Consider the following 16,849-nt stretch of genomic DNA (forward strand, 5'->3'; position numbering starts at 1 on the left):
ACATTAATTTAGAATTTATTAAGTTTTTCTAAAAGAGAAATATGTCTCTGCTCTGGCTGTTGCTGCCCTCTCTCTCTCCTCTTCTCTCGCCAATGCTTCTCTCTCCCTCTCCTCTTCCCTCTCTGCCTGTTCTTTTAGAAACTAAAGAAGAGCCTGGCTGTCCCGTCGCCTCTTTCTTGACTGCTGGCTACTCCTGGCTTCCACAGAAGGGGCTGAACCTGGTGTGCTGACTGAGCCACCTGTAGTGGCAGTGGGTTTGATGCAACAACTCGAGTGCTGCCCCTGGAGTGCAGCATCCATTGCAGTGTACCACTGCCAGGTGGCAGCAGTCACACTACCGGCCTCTACCCCTTTTCCTGTGGGTGGGTCCCTAAGCTCCTGAAATAAAGCAAAATGCTGTCATGTTCTCACCTCACGTTGTTCCACACTTTTAGACATTTTTTATTTTTGCTCTACACAGAGGAAGATATTCTTAAGAATTTTTGTAACCTAACAGTTTGAGGCACCAAAAAATTACACATGTCAGTGGTGCCCCAGAACTCTTAGGTTACAAATATTCTTCCTTTGTGTAAAGCAAAAAAAAAAAAAAAAAGAATAAATAAATAAATAGTGTATACAGGTGTGAAACAACTTAAAATTGTAGGTGAATGGCAGAATGTTCATTTTGGGGTGAACTATTCTTTTTACAGTCTCAGAGTAAACAATGTAAACGGAGTAAACTACATTTTACAAAATAAAATGTAAGGGCCAATGCATCTATGTTAGGTTTCAAATATGACCGGAAAGTCTTTACACACATCTTGGTAAGCCTCTTTCAGTAACAGAAAGTAGAGAAACAGGCAGATTACCTTGTATTTATCTTTTAGGTTATTCAATTTTTTCTTTGCCTGTTTGGCAGTTATGGCCAAACCAGAAGTGGAACAAAATGCCTATAGGCAAAACAAACCCATAAAGATTTACATGATTCCACTTCAATAACGTATTCATTCTTATGGATGAAGACTGTCCAAATCTAGCTCCAAACCTTCAGACATGCAGGGAATTATACAAGCACTCAAAATGAATACTCACTCCCATCAACTTTTGGAGGAATTGCGCCTCCCGGTGAAAAGCCTTTCGTTGGCCGCCCGCCACTCTATCAAGGCCCGAGTTTCCTCAGCAGTCCCTTGATAAAAAATAATGCTTAATTTAAGTTGATGAAAAATAATACAATTATAAAAGAATTTGTAAAAAAAATGTAAATAAAGACAAGCAAACTATTTGGTTAAAATGACAAGAGCACTCTAAAATAAGGTTTGCATTTGATATAAGTATCGTTAGGCAAACGTTAGTTAGGAAACTTTTCCCTCAGGCAAAACAATTGCCCATTAGATATACCCAAAGCAAAATATATCAAATGTTTATCCACTACAGAATCAACACAGGCAGCCCCATATTTTACAAAATGTTACAGGGCCTAGCTACTTTTTAGGAGGACTTGCCGAGGGTTAGGCTACTTTTCAACTCGTAACGAAATCGTCTGAGCAAATTTTCAAATAGTTCCTTAAAATTCGACGGTAGCTTTGAAGTTTAAACAACATTCTGGCATCAAAGCTCTTAGAACTACGTTACATTTTGTGATAAAACAACAATAGTATTTCGAAATGTATAACTTACAGTTGTGAGTTTTCTCCTCCGCCATTGATGCTAACCTGGTTCGAGCTGAATTCTGGGTTATGGCCCGTATCAAGTCCGCACAAGTCACCTCTCCATGCATCCTCGGTAAAAGGAGCGGAGCAAGAACACATCCGGGGATTTGAACTGGACTTGGCTAGATGTGAACTTTGAAAAGGGAAACAGTACTTGGGCAGCGACTGATGACATTTCACAAGTCCACAAGTAACGTTACAGACAAGTACGCACAACATGGCCGATCAGGCAAGACGCCCCCCCGGATTTAAGCCAAAACGTGATTGGTTGAAGCGATAACGTGCTACGATTGGTCAGCTCAATGTGGCCGTTATTTGATTGGCTTGAGTAAACGGTGGGTGGAGTCCACTTATTTGTGGATTTATCTGCACGTCGACGCTAGAAGTGTTTCAAATCCACAAATGCACAGGAACCGATCCACAAATGCGTGCAGTGATTTACAAATGCACAGACAGCGGTTCACAAATAAATACCAGGTAGAGTTGTGTTTGTGACATTAAACACATTTGTAAATATATTTTTTTTTATTTGCAAATCTCATTTTATTTATTTGTGAGTTTTATATTTTTTTGTGAAACTCTGTACATTTATTTGTGAATTTGATATATTTTTGTGAATCTTGTTACATTTATTTGTGGATCATAATCTATTTATTTGGAATAAAGCAACAATTCTAACCCCATAGTGGAGAGCCATAATTTATGTTTTCGGATTGAAGGACCAGAAAAATGCTGCAACTCGTTCAGTCATAAAACATAAAGGCCTACTCTCTTATCGTTGTTAGCCTATAATTATTAGGGGTGCATAAAAAAATATACACTTACGACATCTCATGGTTCTCAGACTTTCTCAAACTTTTTTTTCCACGCGTACAGTTCATATATTATTTTAATTTGAGATATGTTTCGAATTCACCAGTTCCGCCACACGTGTCTCTGGATAACGGTTCAGCACGTCCCGTAGAGAATGTGCTTGAAACCACTGATATTCACAGCAATCTCCGTCTCCTCACTCGCCTCTGAGCCTATACAGTCTGTAACGAGTCCTTATGAGCTCCGACAGCATATCAACTGCTAGTCGAAAGTGAAAATAATAATACTATATATATATATATATATATAAAATAAAAAACTAGATAGGCTATAAATCTATAGTATTTAAATCATGAGACATCTTGCTCAACCTGACATTAATGACATGCTTTTTTCCTGAAAGTAAGTTACGGAACATTTTAGTTAAAATCTTTACTACTGTGGTTTTTCTGCGTTTACTTGTTTACACACACACACACACACACACACACACACACACACACACACACACACACACACACACACACACACACACACACACACACACACACACACACACACACACACACACACACAAATGGTCTGGAGACATTTTCAAATATAAAGAGTCAGTTGAGATAAAAACATCTTTGACAGTTCAAGTCCAAGTCCGAGTAAAAATAAAGAAAGAAAGAAAGAAAAACTCGTCTGAAGACTGCATTTCCCCACCATTACAACCAGACGTTTCCATTGAACGCTGAAATATCCCCATCTAGTGTTGAAAAGTGAAAACTGCAGTGCAGTGTCACTTGATTAAAACTGCCAAACATTTGCTTATCAATTGATATTTAAAAATGATTCAGGTTCTTGTGTTGAAAATGGTTTATTTATATCCCCATAACTTAATCTGAGCTTGTTATTTTCAATAGTAGTGTTGAAATTCATAATTTTCAACACACAGATTACAAATACAGTTATTTATTATTAATTTATTTTTCTGAAGTATATCACATGGGGAACTGCCTCATCCTGGTGGGCTGCATCTCCGGCTCAGCACTGGCCTATCAGGAGAAGTCAAGTTAGATGATTTGAGAATAAAACCAAAACTGAACCTTAACATCACGTGACACACTCATACAGTCACCTTGGAGGTTGTATAAAGATGCAGCAGCTGTCTGAGCTCAGAATTCTGTTGTTGTACATTCTGTGTTTCCACCAGAAGCTCAGCCCTTTCAGTCAGTACAGTACTAAGGATAAAACATCGTTGTTAATAATACAGGTTAACTTCTCTAAGTCTAAATAAATGTTTTAATTTTGGAGCTGTACGGTATAATTATTGACTACAAAAATGTACACTTACTGGTACTTGTTGAGAGATATATCTAGAGCACTCCAGAGCCTGAGTTTGGACTCTGGGATGACATTAGCAATGCTTTCCCAGTACGCTCCATCTTCTGAGTCATCTCTCATATCCAACCCCAAAACACTGCTCTTCTGTGAGGCCTGAACATCACTGGACATTATAACAGATAGTTGATTTTAGGGAATATGTGTGACAGCAGAAACATCTTGGTTTGAAATGCAAACGCACTAACTGGGGTCTGCAGTGTTGAGCTGTAAAATCTTTCAGAGCCACTAGTAGGTCATTATGATGGATGAAGTCCGAGTTGTTGGCTGTCTCCTCTTCCTAACAAAAACACAAAAGAGAAACGCAACATATTTAGTTTTGTTTCCAGAGTAGCATAGTGAGAGGTTGAACTGTTATGGGATCCACTTTTACCTCCATCTTTTCCTTCTGCTCTTGACCATGTTGTCTGTAATTCATTAAGAACTCAGCCATTTTATACACATCCTTCTCACTCTCAATCCCTATTGCCTGTGTGCATTAAAGAAAGAAGAAATCTAATTAGAAATCAGTCTTTTTCGTTTTCAGTGGTTCTCAAACCTTTCGACTCAATGGCTCCCCTTTGTACAAGATAAAAGATAATTTGAAGGCCCTGCTATAATATGTACCTCTGACACTTCTGCTAAAATAAAAAAATAAACTGCAAATAAGATACTTTTTTTAGATCTTAAGATCTTAATTTAGTGTTTCTTAACTAAATTGAAATAATTGAAAGATTTATTGTGGGCTCCCCTGGAAGTTTGCAGAGGCCCCCTTGTTGAGAACCAAAGTTCTAATTGTACTTACTGAGAAAATGGCATCTAACTTTATAAGGGACTGATCATTCTTCTCCAGAAGAGACACCAGCTTCAGCAGTTTGCTCTCTACAAGGAACCCCTGAGAGAAAGAGAAAAACAGAGACAGATTTTTGAAAATCTAAGAAATAAACTGAAAAGATATCATATACAATATCAATATGTTCTCATAATGTAAATGCACACAATGAGTTGCATTAGTTGTATCCATTACTGTTTAATTCTTGAAAGTCTTGAATACCTCTGTTCCCAACCTCTAGAAATAACTGGAGGTAAGTTTTACTGTACCTTCTGATCACACTGCAGAAAAGCGACACATTTACTTAAAAATGTCAATTTGTCTTTGTGAAGTTCATTTATGACATAAGATAAGTTTTTTAATGAAGTGAGTTCATGATTAAATCAAGAAGAAATTGTTAACTTAAAGGGCAAATGACAAGTTTTAATTCCCCATTTACAGATATTTGTTAATTTTTTTAAGCATAAACCTAATTTTGTTAAATTTTTCAAGATTTAATTTACATTTGCATCTATAACAACATTGGACCGCACTAACTAGATTCATAATATGGACAAAATAGTTTTTAAACATTATAGAATATCTTCTTTTGTGTTCCATAGAAAAAAAGTCATAGGTTTGGAACAACATAAGGGTAAATGAATCCCTTTAAGACCATAATAAGATAATTATATACAGTATTTTAACATAACTGAAGCATAATTTCAAGAAGGTTCATTTTTTTTAAATTTCAATCAGTCAAAAGTATCCCTAACTGTTGAATCACACACTCACCAATTCGTCACACAGTAGCTCCAGAATTCTCTTCACTGTTCTTCTATTCACTCCACTAGCAGTGTCGTCCAGACCCACAGGTTCCTCCACTAAATCTCCTCTTGTTTCTTCTTGCAGGGTATCTGCAGCTGCCTGTGAGGCCGTCCTGAGTGTCTTCTGTTCGATCGGGCCGGAGCACTCCATGAAGGGGAGCGGAGGAGACACCCAAGCATGACCCAGCTGCTGCTCATGAATGATTCTGTCCGTCTCCAGCACCCTGTGTGCCAGGGCCTTTACCTCATCTTCACTCATCAACCATAACTTCTCAAAGCGCTCAGCATCGAGTGCTGTAAAGTGTCTGTCCAAAAATACAAAAACAAGGTTTGTCCAGGGTCTGTCTGAAAGCCTTTAAGTCATGAGGTAAGTAAGTGGACTAACCTTGCTTTCTTCTGCATGTCTTTGTACTGTTGTTTGATGCGTGTGTAGTCATTTCTCAGTGATTGCTCCTCTGCTTTCAACTGCTTTTCCTGATTGGCGCATTTAGACTTTAGGTTGTTGAGAACATCTTGCATTCTGAAAGAAATTCAGGTCAGTTCTGAATTGAAACTCAGCAGTATTCATGAGTGTTTTCCTGCAGTGGGGTGAGATTATTGACTAAACATCCTTTCACACCAAAAATGATAACTCTAATGATATCAGCTGAAAGGCAGTGACTCTTGCTGCATTAAAAATATTGAACGAGAATGTAATGCATTCAAATAATTTTAAAACGAAAAAAGACAGATATCTGGGTTGTACTATCCTAAGAAGTAGAATATCTTTACACTAAGATTAGTATGGATATTAACTGCCATACATACTGAAATTTTTTTGGTTGGTAAGTTTTTGTAATGTTTTTGAAAGAAGTTAATTTGATCAAAAATACAGTAAAACTGTAATATTGTGAAATATTATTTAAATTCAAAATTACTTTTCTAGTTTAATATGTTTCAAAACGTAATTTATTTCTGATTTTGGTGCCATATGATCCCTCAGAAATAATTTTAATATGATGCTTTCATTATTAAGAAACATTATGTATTATTATCAATGTTGAAAACAGTACTTTTGATTGAATACAAGAATTAATGTCTTCCTGACATCAAACTTTTAAAAGTAGTGTACCTAGATTATTCTGTAAAAGTTATGATACCTTATAATTTTCCTCTTCAAATGGGATTTTAAAATGGCATTCTCTTCCTCTCTTTTCTTTAGCACCTCATATTTGTAATCAAGTTTTTCTTCATTCAGATGGCAGTTGAACTTCACCTCTTGTAACTTCTTTCTTAAATTCTGCACACACAAACAGACACAAAGGCAGATGTTTATTTTATATCTAAAACATTACCGTCTCTAGCATATAGTTACATGTAAGCAGTACATACAGTTTATTTAAGTCCATATCATATTCACCTGTACTTCTGTATCCATTCTGATTTTGTCTGTGTTGTATTCTTCAGCTTTCCAAACCCTCAGCTTCTGCAGCAAGTCCTCATGCTCCTCCAGGAGACCTAAACCCTGCATCAGATTCCTAAACTGCAGACAAAGATGCATCTGTTGTCAGAGTGGTTTCAGTCAAAGGTATTCACATTCAAATCGGTTTCAATCCAATGTGTGCCTTAATCCATGTGTGTGTCACTTTTCTAAGTATTGTACCTCTTTCTCGCTTCGTTCTTTCATCTGATGCCCCCATTTCTTCCTGTGTTTGGTTAGCAATGTTCTTCTTTCCTCATCAAATGAGTTCTTTAATGTCCACAGAAAATAAATGGTATATGACAGAAAATAGTGTGCATTCATATAGACATGACATTATATATGGTGTAACTGTTCATTCCTTATTAAACCAAACACATCAAAATAATTTTATAAGGGTGGAATGATAATTTGTATTTGGACTCCAGCCTTCAGGAGGCAGTACAAGACCTCAATATGCTGCAAGTCCTCTCGGTATGACTTTTTCAGACTTGAGATCTGTTCTTCCATTCTCTCAATCAGCAGGTCTATGTCTTTAGTCTGTCTTTTCAAGTCCTTCACATAGTGATCATCACTGGCCTTTAGCTCCTATACAAAAAAAATATGCTGCTAATTACTCTTGATTTACAGTCCATATGTTTTCACTTGCATTTATTGCAGACTGAAGTTCACCTGCTGTAGCTCACTGATCAGTTTATTCTTGTCCCCTAAAATCTGTTCACAGAGTTGTTGCTGGCTGTTCAGAGCATCTCTTAGATCTAGTGGGGTCTGTTTCATTTTAGCATCTGTCCATTTCCGAGTGATCTCCTCAAACTTTTCCTGGCTGGACTTGGCCTCATTTTCCAGCTTTTCTCTCCTTATAGAATCAAATGACACATTTTTAGTGTGAATACAAACTTTACAGAGGTACAATTTCAATACTTACAGTGACAGAGGGAGACTAATTGTTTAATTGCATGTACCTCAGTCGGCATGCCTCCTCTAGCTCTGTTCTCCTGTCAGTCTCTCTTGCATCTACAGCTACTTCAATGTTGGTCACCAACTCTAGACCATCACTTTGCAATTTTGCCATGTGCTGCAAAAAGAGCAGAGGAAAGTGTCCTGGAAACTTGATCTACCTTACATATTATGTCCACATTATTCAATAGTAAATTATTTCAAAACTACAATATTTGCTTTTGTAATAGTTCATATCATTATAAAATATAATATAAAGGCATAAAAAGCAAGATGTTAGCTATATTTAAATGCAGACGACTGACCCTTTTACTTTTCTCCACTTCCTTCTGACTTTTCCGTGCTTCTTCTTGAATATCCTCCTTTCCCTGGGAATCTTCGCCAAGCTCTTGACTGCAAAAATATATATAATTTGTAAGTAACGTTATTTCATTGCACGTATGAAATCTCCAGAATAAGTAACTTAAAGATCTGAGATCATGGCACTTTTATTGCTAACTAACGTTAATGAAACAAGGTACTCGGCTAAATGTAACGTTACTCGAGATGAATGTTTACCGTGTTTTGGCCTCATTTCGTGCGGCTATGCGGAGGCGACGGGCTGTGATTCTCTCCGCTTGGTTTTTAGACTCAACAGATGGTCCAGGTTCGTCTGCCTCATCCCCTGCAAAAGGCTCGGGTTGATGCATTTTCAGTTGCGTTAAGAAGCACTAGTCCAAGATATATAACAGACTAGAGCGATGAATGGTAGACTATTGTTTACAAAACCGTTGCTATGATACTGCGCGAGTGGACGAATGTCGGTACTGCATTGCAAACAACCACTGATCTAACAGAATATCATAGATCAACGGCTGCCAGACATTTCGAATCAATTGACCACACACACACACACACACACACACACACACACACACACACATATATATATATATATATATATATATATAGAGAGAGAGAGAGAGAGAGAGAGAGAGAGAGAGAGAAATATTTACAGATATATGTTTGAAGCTTTATTAAATGTTTAAATATAGTTTGGCAAATATATTTAATGAATTTTTAATGTTAAAAATATGTATATATTTATATATACTTATGCCAGAAAGAAAAAAATATATGTATGTATGTATTTTTGTCATATGGGAATACAAGAACAAACAAAAGAACAAAACAAGAACGAGTAAGAATTGCAGGGCCATAACTCACACAGAAAGTACTACATGTCAGCAACATCAACCAGCAGGAACTGTTTTTTAGCAGCAGTGATGTTTGTGTAACAAGCTGAATGTGGCGATAATTAAAGAAAGCTGTCTTTATGGCTTTCTCTCTGTGTCTCTTTCATTCGCCAACCTCTGGTTCCTGATAACTTCTGTGCCATCACATTAAAAGACCATGCATCAGACTGTAACCATATGTGACTCATATTTACAGCCACATATTTAATTCTTTTGCTCTCCAAATGAGCATTTTGCACATCCATTACAATAAAGAGATTTATCAGGGACTTTTTTTTTGTATTAGTCACTAAATTGAGAGGACCGTAGACTCGCAGTGTATGGGAAAAACAGTCACACAGTCTGGGGCTAAAGTACTTGTGTTGGCATGCTAATCACCTTAGTGATTATAGTGGCTTAACGTTTAGCATTGCACACTTTTACCTCTGCTTGACTGATCGTTTGGCATTAGGAGCAGAAGATACTGTACATCAATCAACCATAGTTCTCCTGTCTGTAGGTGTAACATGCATTTATGTTTGTGCATCCGTGCATGTTTTTAAGGGTTGTGTTCCTCTTTAATAAAGGGGATTGCTAACTAGAAGATAACAGAATGTCTTTTAGATTAGTAGTTTTCACAACGCAAAAATGGGTTGCAGGTCTGTCACAGGAAGCAGATATAAACAATAGTGAATAAAAATAATACCATGAAACTATCTTTTCTAGATAGTTATATACTAGAAAATACTTTTCACATCTTAGTTGTTGTTGATGATAACAAAGGCAGCTCATTCATCCTATCAAACTGCATTTTTTGGCATTAATGCATCTATTCACTCAGTAATAAGGCTGATATATTAATAGAATATTTAGTTGTTCCATGTTTTTGGATTATAAATCACATTGTATTATAAATCACATTTCTTCTGTTATTTATGTATTTAATTGTTCAATTTTTATTTTCTGCCTATTAATTTTGCTTTTTGTTTGGCCTATGTGGTATGTTGTAATTATACATTTCAGTTAGATTTTTAAGGAGATATTTGAGAGAGAGAGAGAGAGAGAGAGAGAGAGAGAGAGAGAGAGAGAGAGAGAGAGAGAGAGAGAGAGAGAAAAGGAGAAAGAGATGAGACAAGGAAGGGATTAAACAAATTGGATTTGTTTAAAACAGACACTATTAGACAGAGCGAGGATTTCAGTTTGCGTTTGTCTGTCTCTGTATCTATTTTCCTCTTATTTCTTTTAGGAATATTAGAGAGAACCAAAAAACAAAAAGGAACTCAACAGTATGACCCAACAGCAGGAGAAGTTGGAGTCTCTGATGAGCAGTATGGAGGTCCTGCTGAGGGAGGTGGAGCAGCTACGTGGGAACTGTGAACATTACAACCTGGAGCTGAATCGCCACATCATGGAGCTTCGCCTGGAGAACAGAATACTGACTGACAAATACAACACTCTTTACAAGGAGCTGCAGGAGGCCTTGGAGACCATCAAGAACTTCCAAGACACCAAATACGCTTTGGATGCCAAAGAAAGGCAAGCTGAGAAGCTCAACAGACAGCTCTGATGAAACTGTAGACAACAGAAACCAGAGCCACAGCTTTTACCCTTTTGGGGGATTTCAGCATACAAATGGCTTACTCAAGTCTCATATTAAAATGAGATATGACTAAAGATTTTAACATCCAAACAATGACACACCTGAGTTTTTACCTGAAATCTCCTCTTATGAAATATTATAGGCAACTAAACAATGCATCTTGTTTATTCAAGTTCAATGTTAAAGTAGTATACGTGGTGTCTGGATCTTAGTTGTTAGTGTGGAAGTAAAGCCGATCCTGTAGGTAAAGTTGACACAGAGAGTCTGCATTCTCCTTCACAGTGACAGCAACCATCTGTCATTCTGGTTACTGAAAAGTGAAAGGGACTAAAATAGCAGCTTAGAGGATTGAGTGTCACAAAGCACTTCCACCCCTATGATTTAATACTATATTTTTAGTGGCACTAAGAGAAACGTCTGTGGTTAGAATTTTTTTAAAAGCCTCGTTGTGAGACCTGTCACACAGCACACACTTATGCTTTCATAATAATATTCTCTCTATCTTTCAAAATAATATTTTGGGGTTCTGGTCTTAAAGGAATGGTTCACCCAAAAATGAAAATTTGCTGCAATCTGTACTTACAGTTTGGATAAATTTAGCATTACATCACTTGCTCACAAATGGATCCTCTGCAGTGAATCGGTGCCGTCAGAATGAGAGTCAAACAACAGATAAACTTCACAATAATCTACACAATAATCAACAACTCCAGTCCACCACTTAATGTTTTGAGAAGCGAAAAGCTGCGTGTATGTAGAAACAAATTTTCATTCATGGGTGAAATATTCCTTTAGGTCAAAAGTCTCTTGTATGATCCTGTTTTATGTTTCTGTAAAACTGATTTGAAATATGCATTGTAAAATATGCAAACACTATATAAACTTGACCATTGACCTTTCTTTTAGAAGACTGCAAAATTATTAAATGAAGATTTAAATTATACCAAAATGTCTAAATAAACAGATATTGTGTAGAACTCAAGCTGCTTCTCGTTTTTACCAAACAATAATGAATAATGAAGTGCGATGAAAATTAATGCTGTAGTCACTGATTCATTTCCCTTTTATCATGATAAGATTCAACCATGATATACTCCCAAGAGGGGTTAATTGTAACCTGATATGAGTAGTGTGTATTGGTACGTTTTTGTATGTGTGCACAAAGGGAAAGATATTCAGTCTTGAGTGAATGGACATCAGTGACACAACTCTCTCGCTGTGACTGGGTGAACTTGGGATTTTTGAATTATCACACTGAGAAGGTAAGTGATCATTCATTATAGAAGTTGAATAATTTGTAGTCAACAAAAATATTAAAATGCCTTAAAACAAATGTGTGTTGTGTATCCTAAAGATGATGCTCCACTCTCTTCTTGTGGTCCTTGGCTTGATCTCTGCAGTTCTCTGTGTGAGCATCACAAAAATGAAACATGCTCAAGAATTAATATAACCAATTGCAGAAATTACATCTGAAACTATTCACCATGGATGGTTTTGTCTATGTCAGATTGAAATTGGTCCCCACCATGATGGATATTGTTTGTAGATGATACAGCTGTTGGATGATTACTGGGGTGAATACAGAGCCTGCACTCGCACCTGTGGCACTAGAGTGGCAGTGAGAACCAGGCTCTGCAACACCATGAGGTGGGTAAAAGTGGGTGTTTAGTACATTTGAAGCCCTTTTCCTTATAGACTTAATAATATATCCCCTATCTTTCAATATCAAGGATGGATGGTGGGCACAATTGAATATAATATCTTGAATAATTTATCTTATCCCACTGACATTTTCTTGTTTTAATATTGTTAAAAAATGTCATCTGTAGGCCCTGAAAATGCTATAAAGACACCCTAAAAATACAAAAACAAATAAATACATTTCCAAATATGATATTACGAAAAAAACAAACCCATCTGCTGCAAACAAAGTCTGTACAGTACACTGTATATATAAATCCTATCTAGCACAATTCAATTATATTGTTGCAAAAAACAAACGCAAAATATAGCCTATAAGGGAACACAATAAATGAATTGAAGCATTATTATTTTGCTGAAAGTTACAGTACAATTCCAAACCCTCACAGTATTACCAGTTCCGTAACATTTTCAGTAAAAATAAAATAAATATAATTTAAAACTGAACACACCCTTCATTATTTTGTCACAAGACTTTATTTCTGAAAAATCCGACGCGTCATCGCCACTACCGGAAGCGGATGCTCGTTGCACATTTGTGCTCTTTTTGTAGCTGCTCTCAGTGATTAGCCGTCAGCGGTAACACAGCCTTCATCGTGACATTTTAGATACCAGGACCAGCTATGGTAAGTATTTCAATGCTGTATTTTGTATTCTGGTGTGGTTATTATATACGTTTGCCTCGTCAGAAAATTGTCTTTCATCGGCTACACTAACACGTTCAGGAAATAATCAAGTGAGTGACCGCGCGCAGCTAGCAGCAGTGTAGGGAGATAACGTCGAATGTTCACGAAATGAACGAGTTGTGAAGTTTGCTGAAATATTTCTAGATTTCCGTCTACAAAATTAAGTACTTAAAATAAAGTGTGACTTAAACAAACGTATATTTAATTTCACCCGTCGTAGTAATTGCCTTTTTAAGAAGCATCTAACGCTAGATTGTTTTGTTTGGGGGAGGGTTTGATTCCAACAGCTGCTGTTTTCAGGCTCTTATGTCAGAGATTCCGTCTGAACATTCGAGTTCTCTTTAAGTTTGCTTAGTTCATATGCCAAGCAGGGATGGTTGGATTGAATGTTAGATTCATCCGTTTAAAATATATACGCTCTATAAACCTCACTGCTAAGAGTCAAAACTCTGTTTCTGGCGGTAGGGGGCTCCACATAATTGAGCCATATCTGGTGTATCTATATATACAGTATTTTTAATTAATCTTTTACGTCTTTTTGCTCTCTAAAATGTGTACACAAGTCAGAATGTATGTAATATTTATTTCCACTTGTTTTTTTTTCTTTCTGATGTTCAGTCTCACACAATTCTGTTGGTGCAGCCCACCAAGAGACCAGAAGGCAGAACATATGCAGACTATGAGTCTGTCAACGAATGCATGGAAGGTAGAATATTTCTTTTGATTTTAAAGGGCTAGAAATTAATGTACTGATCAATAATAATAGTTTAATGTGGAATTGTTTTTTTTTTTTGTTCTCTCAAATGAAGGAGTGTGTAAGATGTATGAAGAGCATCTGAAGAGGATGAACCCCAACAGTCCTTCTATCACATATGACATAAGCCAGTTATTCGACTTTGTTGATGATCTTGCAGACCTCAGCTGTCTTGTGTAAGTAAACTAACACAAGATCTTATCAATCATAAACAAGCGTACACATTGAGCAGTATAGTAATTTTCTCATTGTTTGGTCATTTAAACAGGTACAGGGCAGACACACAAACCTACCAGCCTTACAACAAAGACTGGATCAAAGAAAAGATCTACGTGCTGCTGAGGCGTCAAGCCCAGCAGGCGGGGAAATAAGGATTGTATTTTTCTGAATTATTTCTGATGCTAGTCCCCAACTCTGTCAGAACTATGACACATCACAGGACAAACATGGATGTGATGCCACTTAGTTCAGATTTTGTTGAATGCATGTCTGTTCAGTCAGTACATCAAAGCATAGAGTGAAAATATTTTACATTTTAAATTGCATTTTTGTAACTGGAGTTAGGGACTTGGGATATTTATCAGAAAAGAGGGTAAGATTGGGGAAAAAAGGGTTAAGGATATCTTTTTTTTCAATCCCTCTCAATTTGTGTTTTTTTTTCTTTTCTTTTTTTATTGTGGTTTAATTGTTCTTTAATTCAGTGAAGTATAAAACATACACATTTCAGATTACGTAGATGGTTCGGAGTCATCTTCTATCCAAACTTTTGTCCTCAGTGCTGTTACAGATTTTGTTGGCCCTGTCTGTTTTGTGTATATATCCAGTAGTCACCGCTGGAAAATAAAAATCTTCTCACACGAAGTGTTTGTCAGTACTGTTTTTGTTTTGTTTTTAACACTGATGTTCAAAAGTTAGGTGTCAGTAAGGTATTTTTTTTATTTTTTATAAAATGCTTATTCAGCACAGATGGATTAAATTGATCAAAATTGACAGAGAAGACAGTGTTACAAAAGAGACAGTGTTTCTATTTCAGATAAATGCTGTTCTTTCTGTTTTATTAATCGAAGAATCCTGAATGTGTCTTGAGCATCAAATCGGCATATTGGAATGATTTGTGAAAGATGTAATGCTGAAGACTGGAGTAATGACTGCTAAAAAATTAGCTCCATCACTGTGTACTGTAAGAATCACAGTCTAGAGAAGGGGGATCCCCTTGTTAAAAATCTTGAGGGATGGGGTACAGGGGGATTGTGAAATGCATCAAGGGGAGGGGATCCCCCTCAGTAGAAACTGCATACCAGAGAAAACAGGACCTTAGCAGTGATTCTTACAGGCCCCAGTCCCATTTCTATTTATTTTGAGTAAAAAAAATGTGCTAATGTTAATATTTGCATGTAAAACTGATATTAATATATTTAGTACATTGTTGCATTTTTTATTAGATTTTTTCCCCAACCCTGATTCTAGAGGGCCACCATCCTGCAGTGTTTAGCTCCAACCAAGATCAAACACATTTGAAAAGTCTAAACAAAGTTTTCAAAGGATTACATAAAAAAAAAGATATGTATAAATTATGTCGATACATCAAAATACATTAAATGATTGATTAAGGATGGAGCTAAACACTGCAGGACATCGGGCCTCAAGGGGTGGAATTGCCCACACGAGGATGAAGACAAGACACTTAAGCAGTGTAAAAACACAAGAAATGTCGATGCCTTAACTTTAGGCTACTTATGTCATGCATGCAGCATATTTTAAATATTATATATTTGTTTGCATGAAATAAATCATATAATTATTGACGACTTCGGTTGTTTTTTTTTATTACTTAATAGGGCAACCTGGGAAATATAACTCATAAAATCCAAAACATATCAAATATAAAAAAAATTCCTTTGAATATCGTTTTACTATTATTAAACAATATTACAGTTTTCCTGTATTTGTGATCAAATAAATGCATCCTTTGTGAGCATAATAGAGATTACTTTCAAAAAACATGAAAAAAAGTTTCCTGATTCCATACTTTGAACTGTGGTGTATATGGTATAACAAATGCCAACTTGTTGACAAACTAATCTGGTGAAGTTTTTTTTAATTTTTTTGGTCTTTGTCAGTATTGAACGTCTACAGTCTTTGTCATAAAGTGATGTTAAGCATTTTTGAGCGCTTTTCTTGGTCATTTGCATGTGTTAAGGGTAAGTGACCGTATCATTGTCTCTATATACTCCAGTTCATTATATGCTTTAGTTCACAGTATATACAGGTACTATCTATAAAATTATTTAATGATACTCAGACCTGGTTGTGTTTGAAAACTTAAATAGATGCTTCACATTTTGTATCCTAACCAAGACTGATATTCGACAGAATTTTTTATTTTATTTTTTGTCCTCAACAACTCCATTTTTAAAGAGCACAGGTCAAGTTTCAGTCTAAAAGGAGCTGGGATTGGAAATTGCTGAACAAATTCTCTGAAATTTGCAACACTATTCTTTACCTGTTGTACAAAAATGTCCATGTTATCACTGGGACTTTCATTCTGATTTGTCAATAATCTGATCAACATCTGCCCTGTAATAAAGCATTAAACTAGATTAGTAGTAATTATGTAATTACTGAGACCAGTAGGTTACTAATACCTTTTGGATTGATATTTGTGATCATGTTTAGTGCTGATGTTGGAAACCCCAGACAGTTTAAATCTGTTCTGTGGGTTACATGGTCTACTGAGTGGTAGCAATGTTATTGGAAAGATACCAAGAGAGGAAGTGAATGCATTCTGTTTATGAGGGTTGCTGGGTAACTAAGGAAACATCTGAGCATAATACTTCAATAAGAACACAATAATAATACTAGTAACAAGTATACTAATAAAATATATATTGGCCCTTATCCCTCTCAAAAACTTATAGCTGTGATTTCTAAGTAACTATTTAACATGGTGGCGATTTTGTAAGCATTTGTGTGA

At 36.3% G+C, this 16,849-nt stretch overlaps 2 protein-coding genes across 2 annotated transcripts; one reads left to right on the forward strand and one right to left on the reverse strand.

Moving 5' to 3' along the window:
• Window positions 1-3,367: 3,367 nt before the first annotated feature.
• On the reverse strand, window positions 3,368-8,677 carry LOC132091856 (dynein regulatory complex protein 1-like). The gene is made up of 16 exons (XM_059497952.1): window positions 8,479-8,677; window positions 8,226-8,313; window positions 7,926-8,038; window positions 7,636-7,819; window positions 7,414-7,551; window positions 7,147-7,233; window positions 6,904-7,026; window positions 6,644-6,783; window positions 5,890-6,024; window positions 5,473-5,809; window positions 4,672-4,761; window positions 4,261-4,356; window positions 4,076-4,167; window positions 3,841-3,993; window positions 3,625-3,727; window positions 3,368-3,541 (listed from the first exon to the last, which is right to left on the reverse strand). The coding sequence occupies exons 1-16, from the start codon at window positions 8,607-8,609 to the stop codon at window positions 3,488-3,490; spliced, it is 2,064 nt and encodes a 687-aa protein (XP_059353935.1). The 5' UTR covers window positions 8,610-8,677; the 3' UTR covers window positions 3,368-3,487.
• A 4,229-nt stretch (window positions 8,678-12,906) lies between these two features.
• On the forward strand, window positions 12,907-14,736 carry LOC132091857 (enhancer of rudimentary homolog). Its single transcript, XM_059497953.1, has 4 exons — window positions 12,907-13,061; window positions 13,740-13,827; window positions 13,931-14,051; window positions 14,144-14,736. Exons 1-4 carry the CDS (start codon window positions 13,059-13,061, stop codon window positions 14,244-14,246), a joined length of 315 nt encoding a protein of 104 aa, XP_059353936.1. The 5' UTR covers window positions 12,907-13,058; the 3' UTR covers window positions 14,247-14,736.
• The last annotated feature ends 2,113 nt before the right edge of the window (window positions 14,737-16,849 follow it).

The sequence above is a fragment of the Carassius carassius genome, chromosome 18 (assembly GCF_963082965.1).
Source record: "Carassius carassius chromosome 18, fCarCar2.1, whole genome shotgun sequence".
NCBI classification, from domain to species: Eukaryota; Metazoa; Chordata; class Actinopteri; order Cypriniformes; family Cyprinidae; genus Carassius; species Carassius carassius.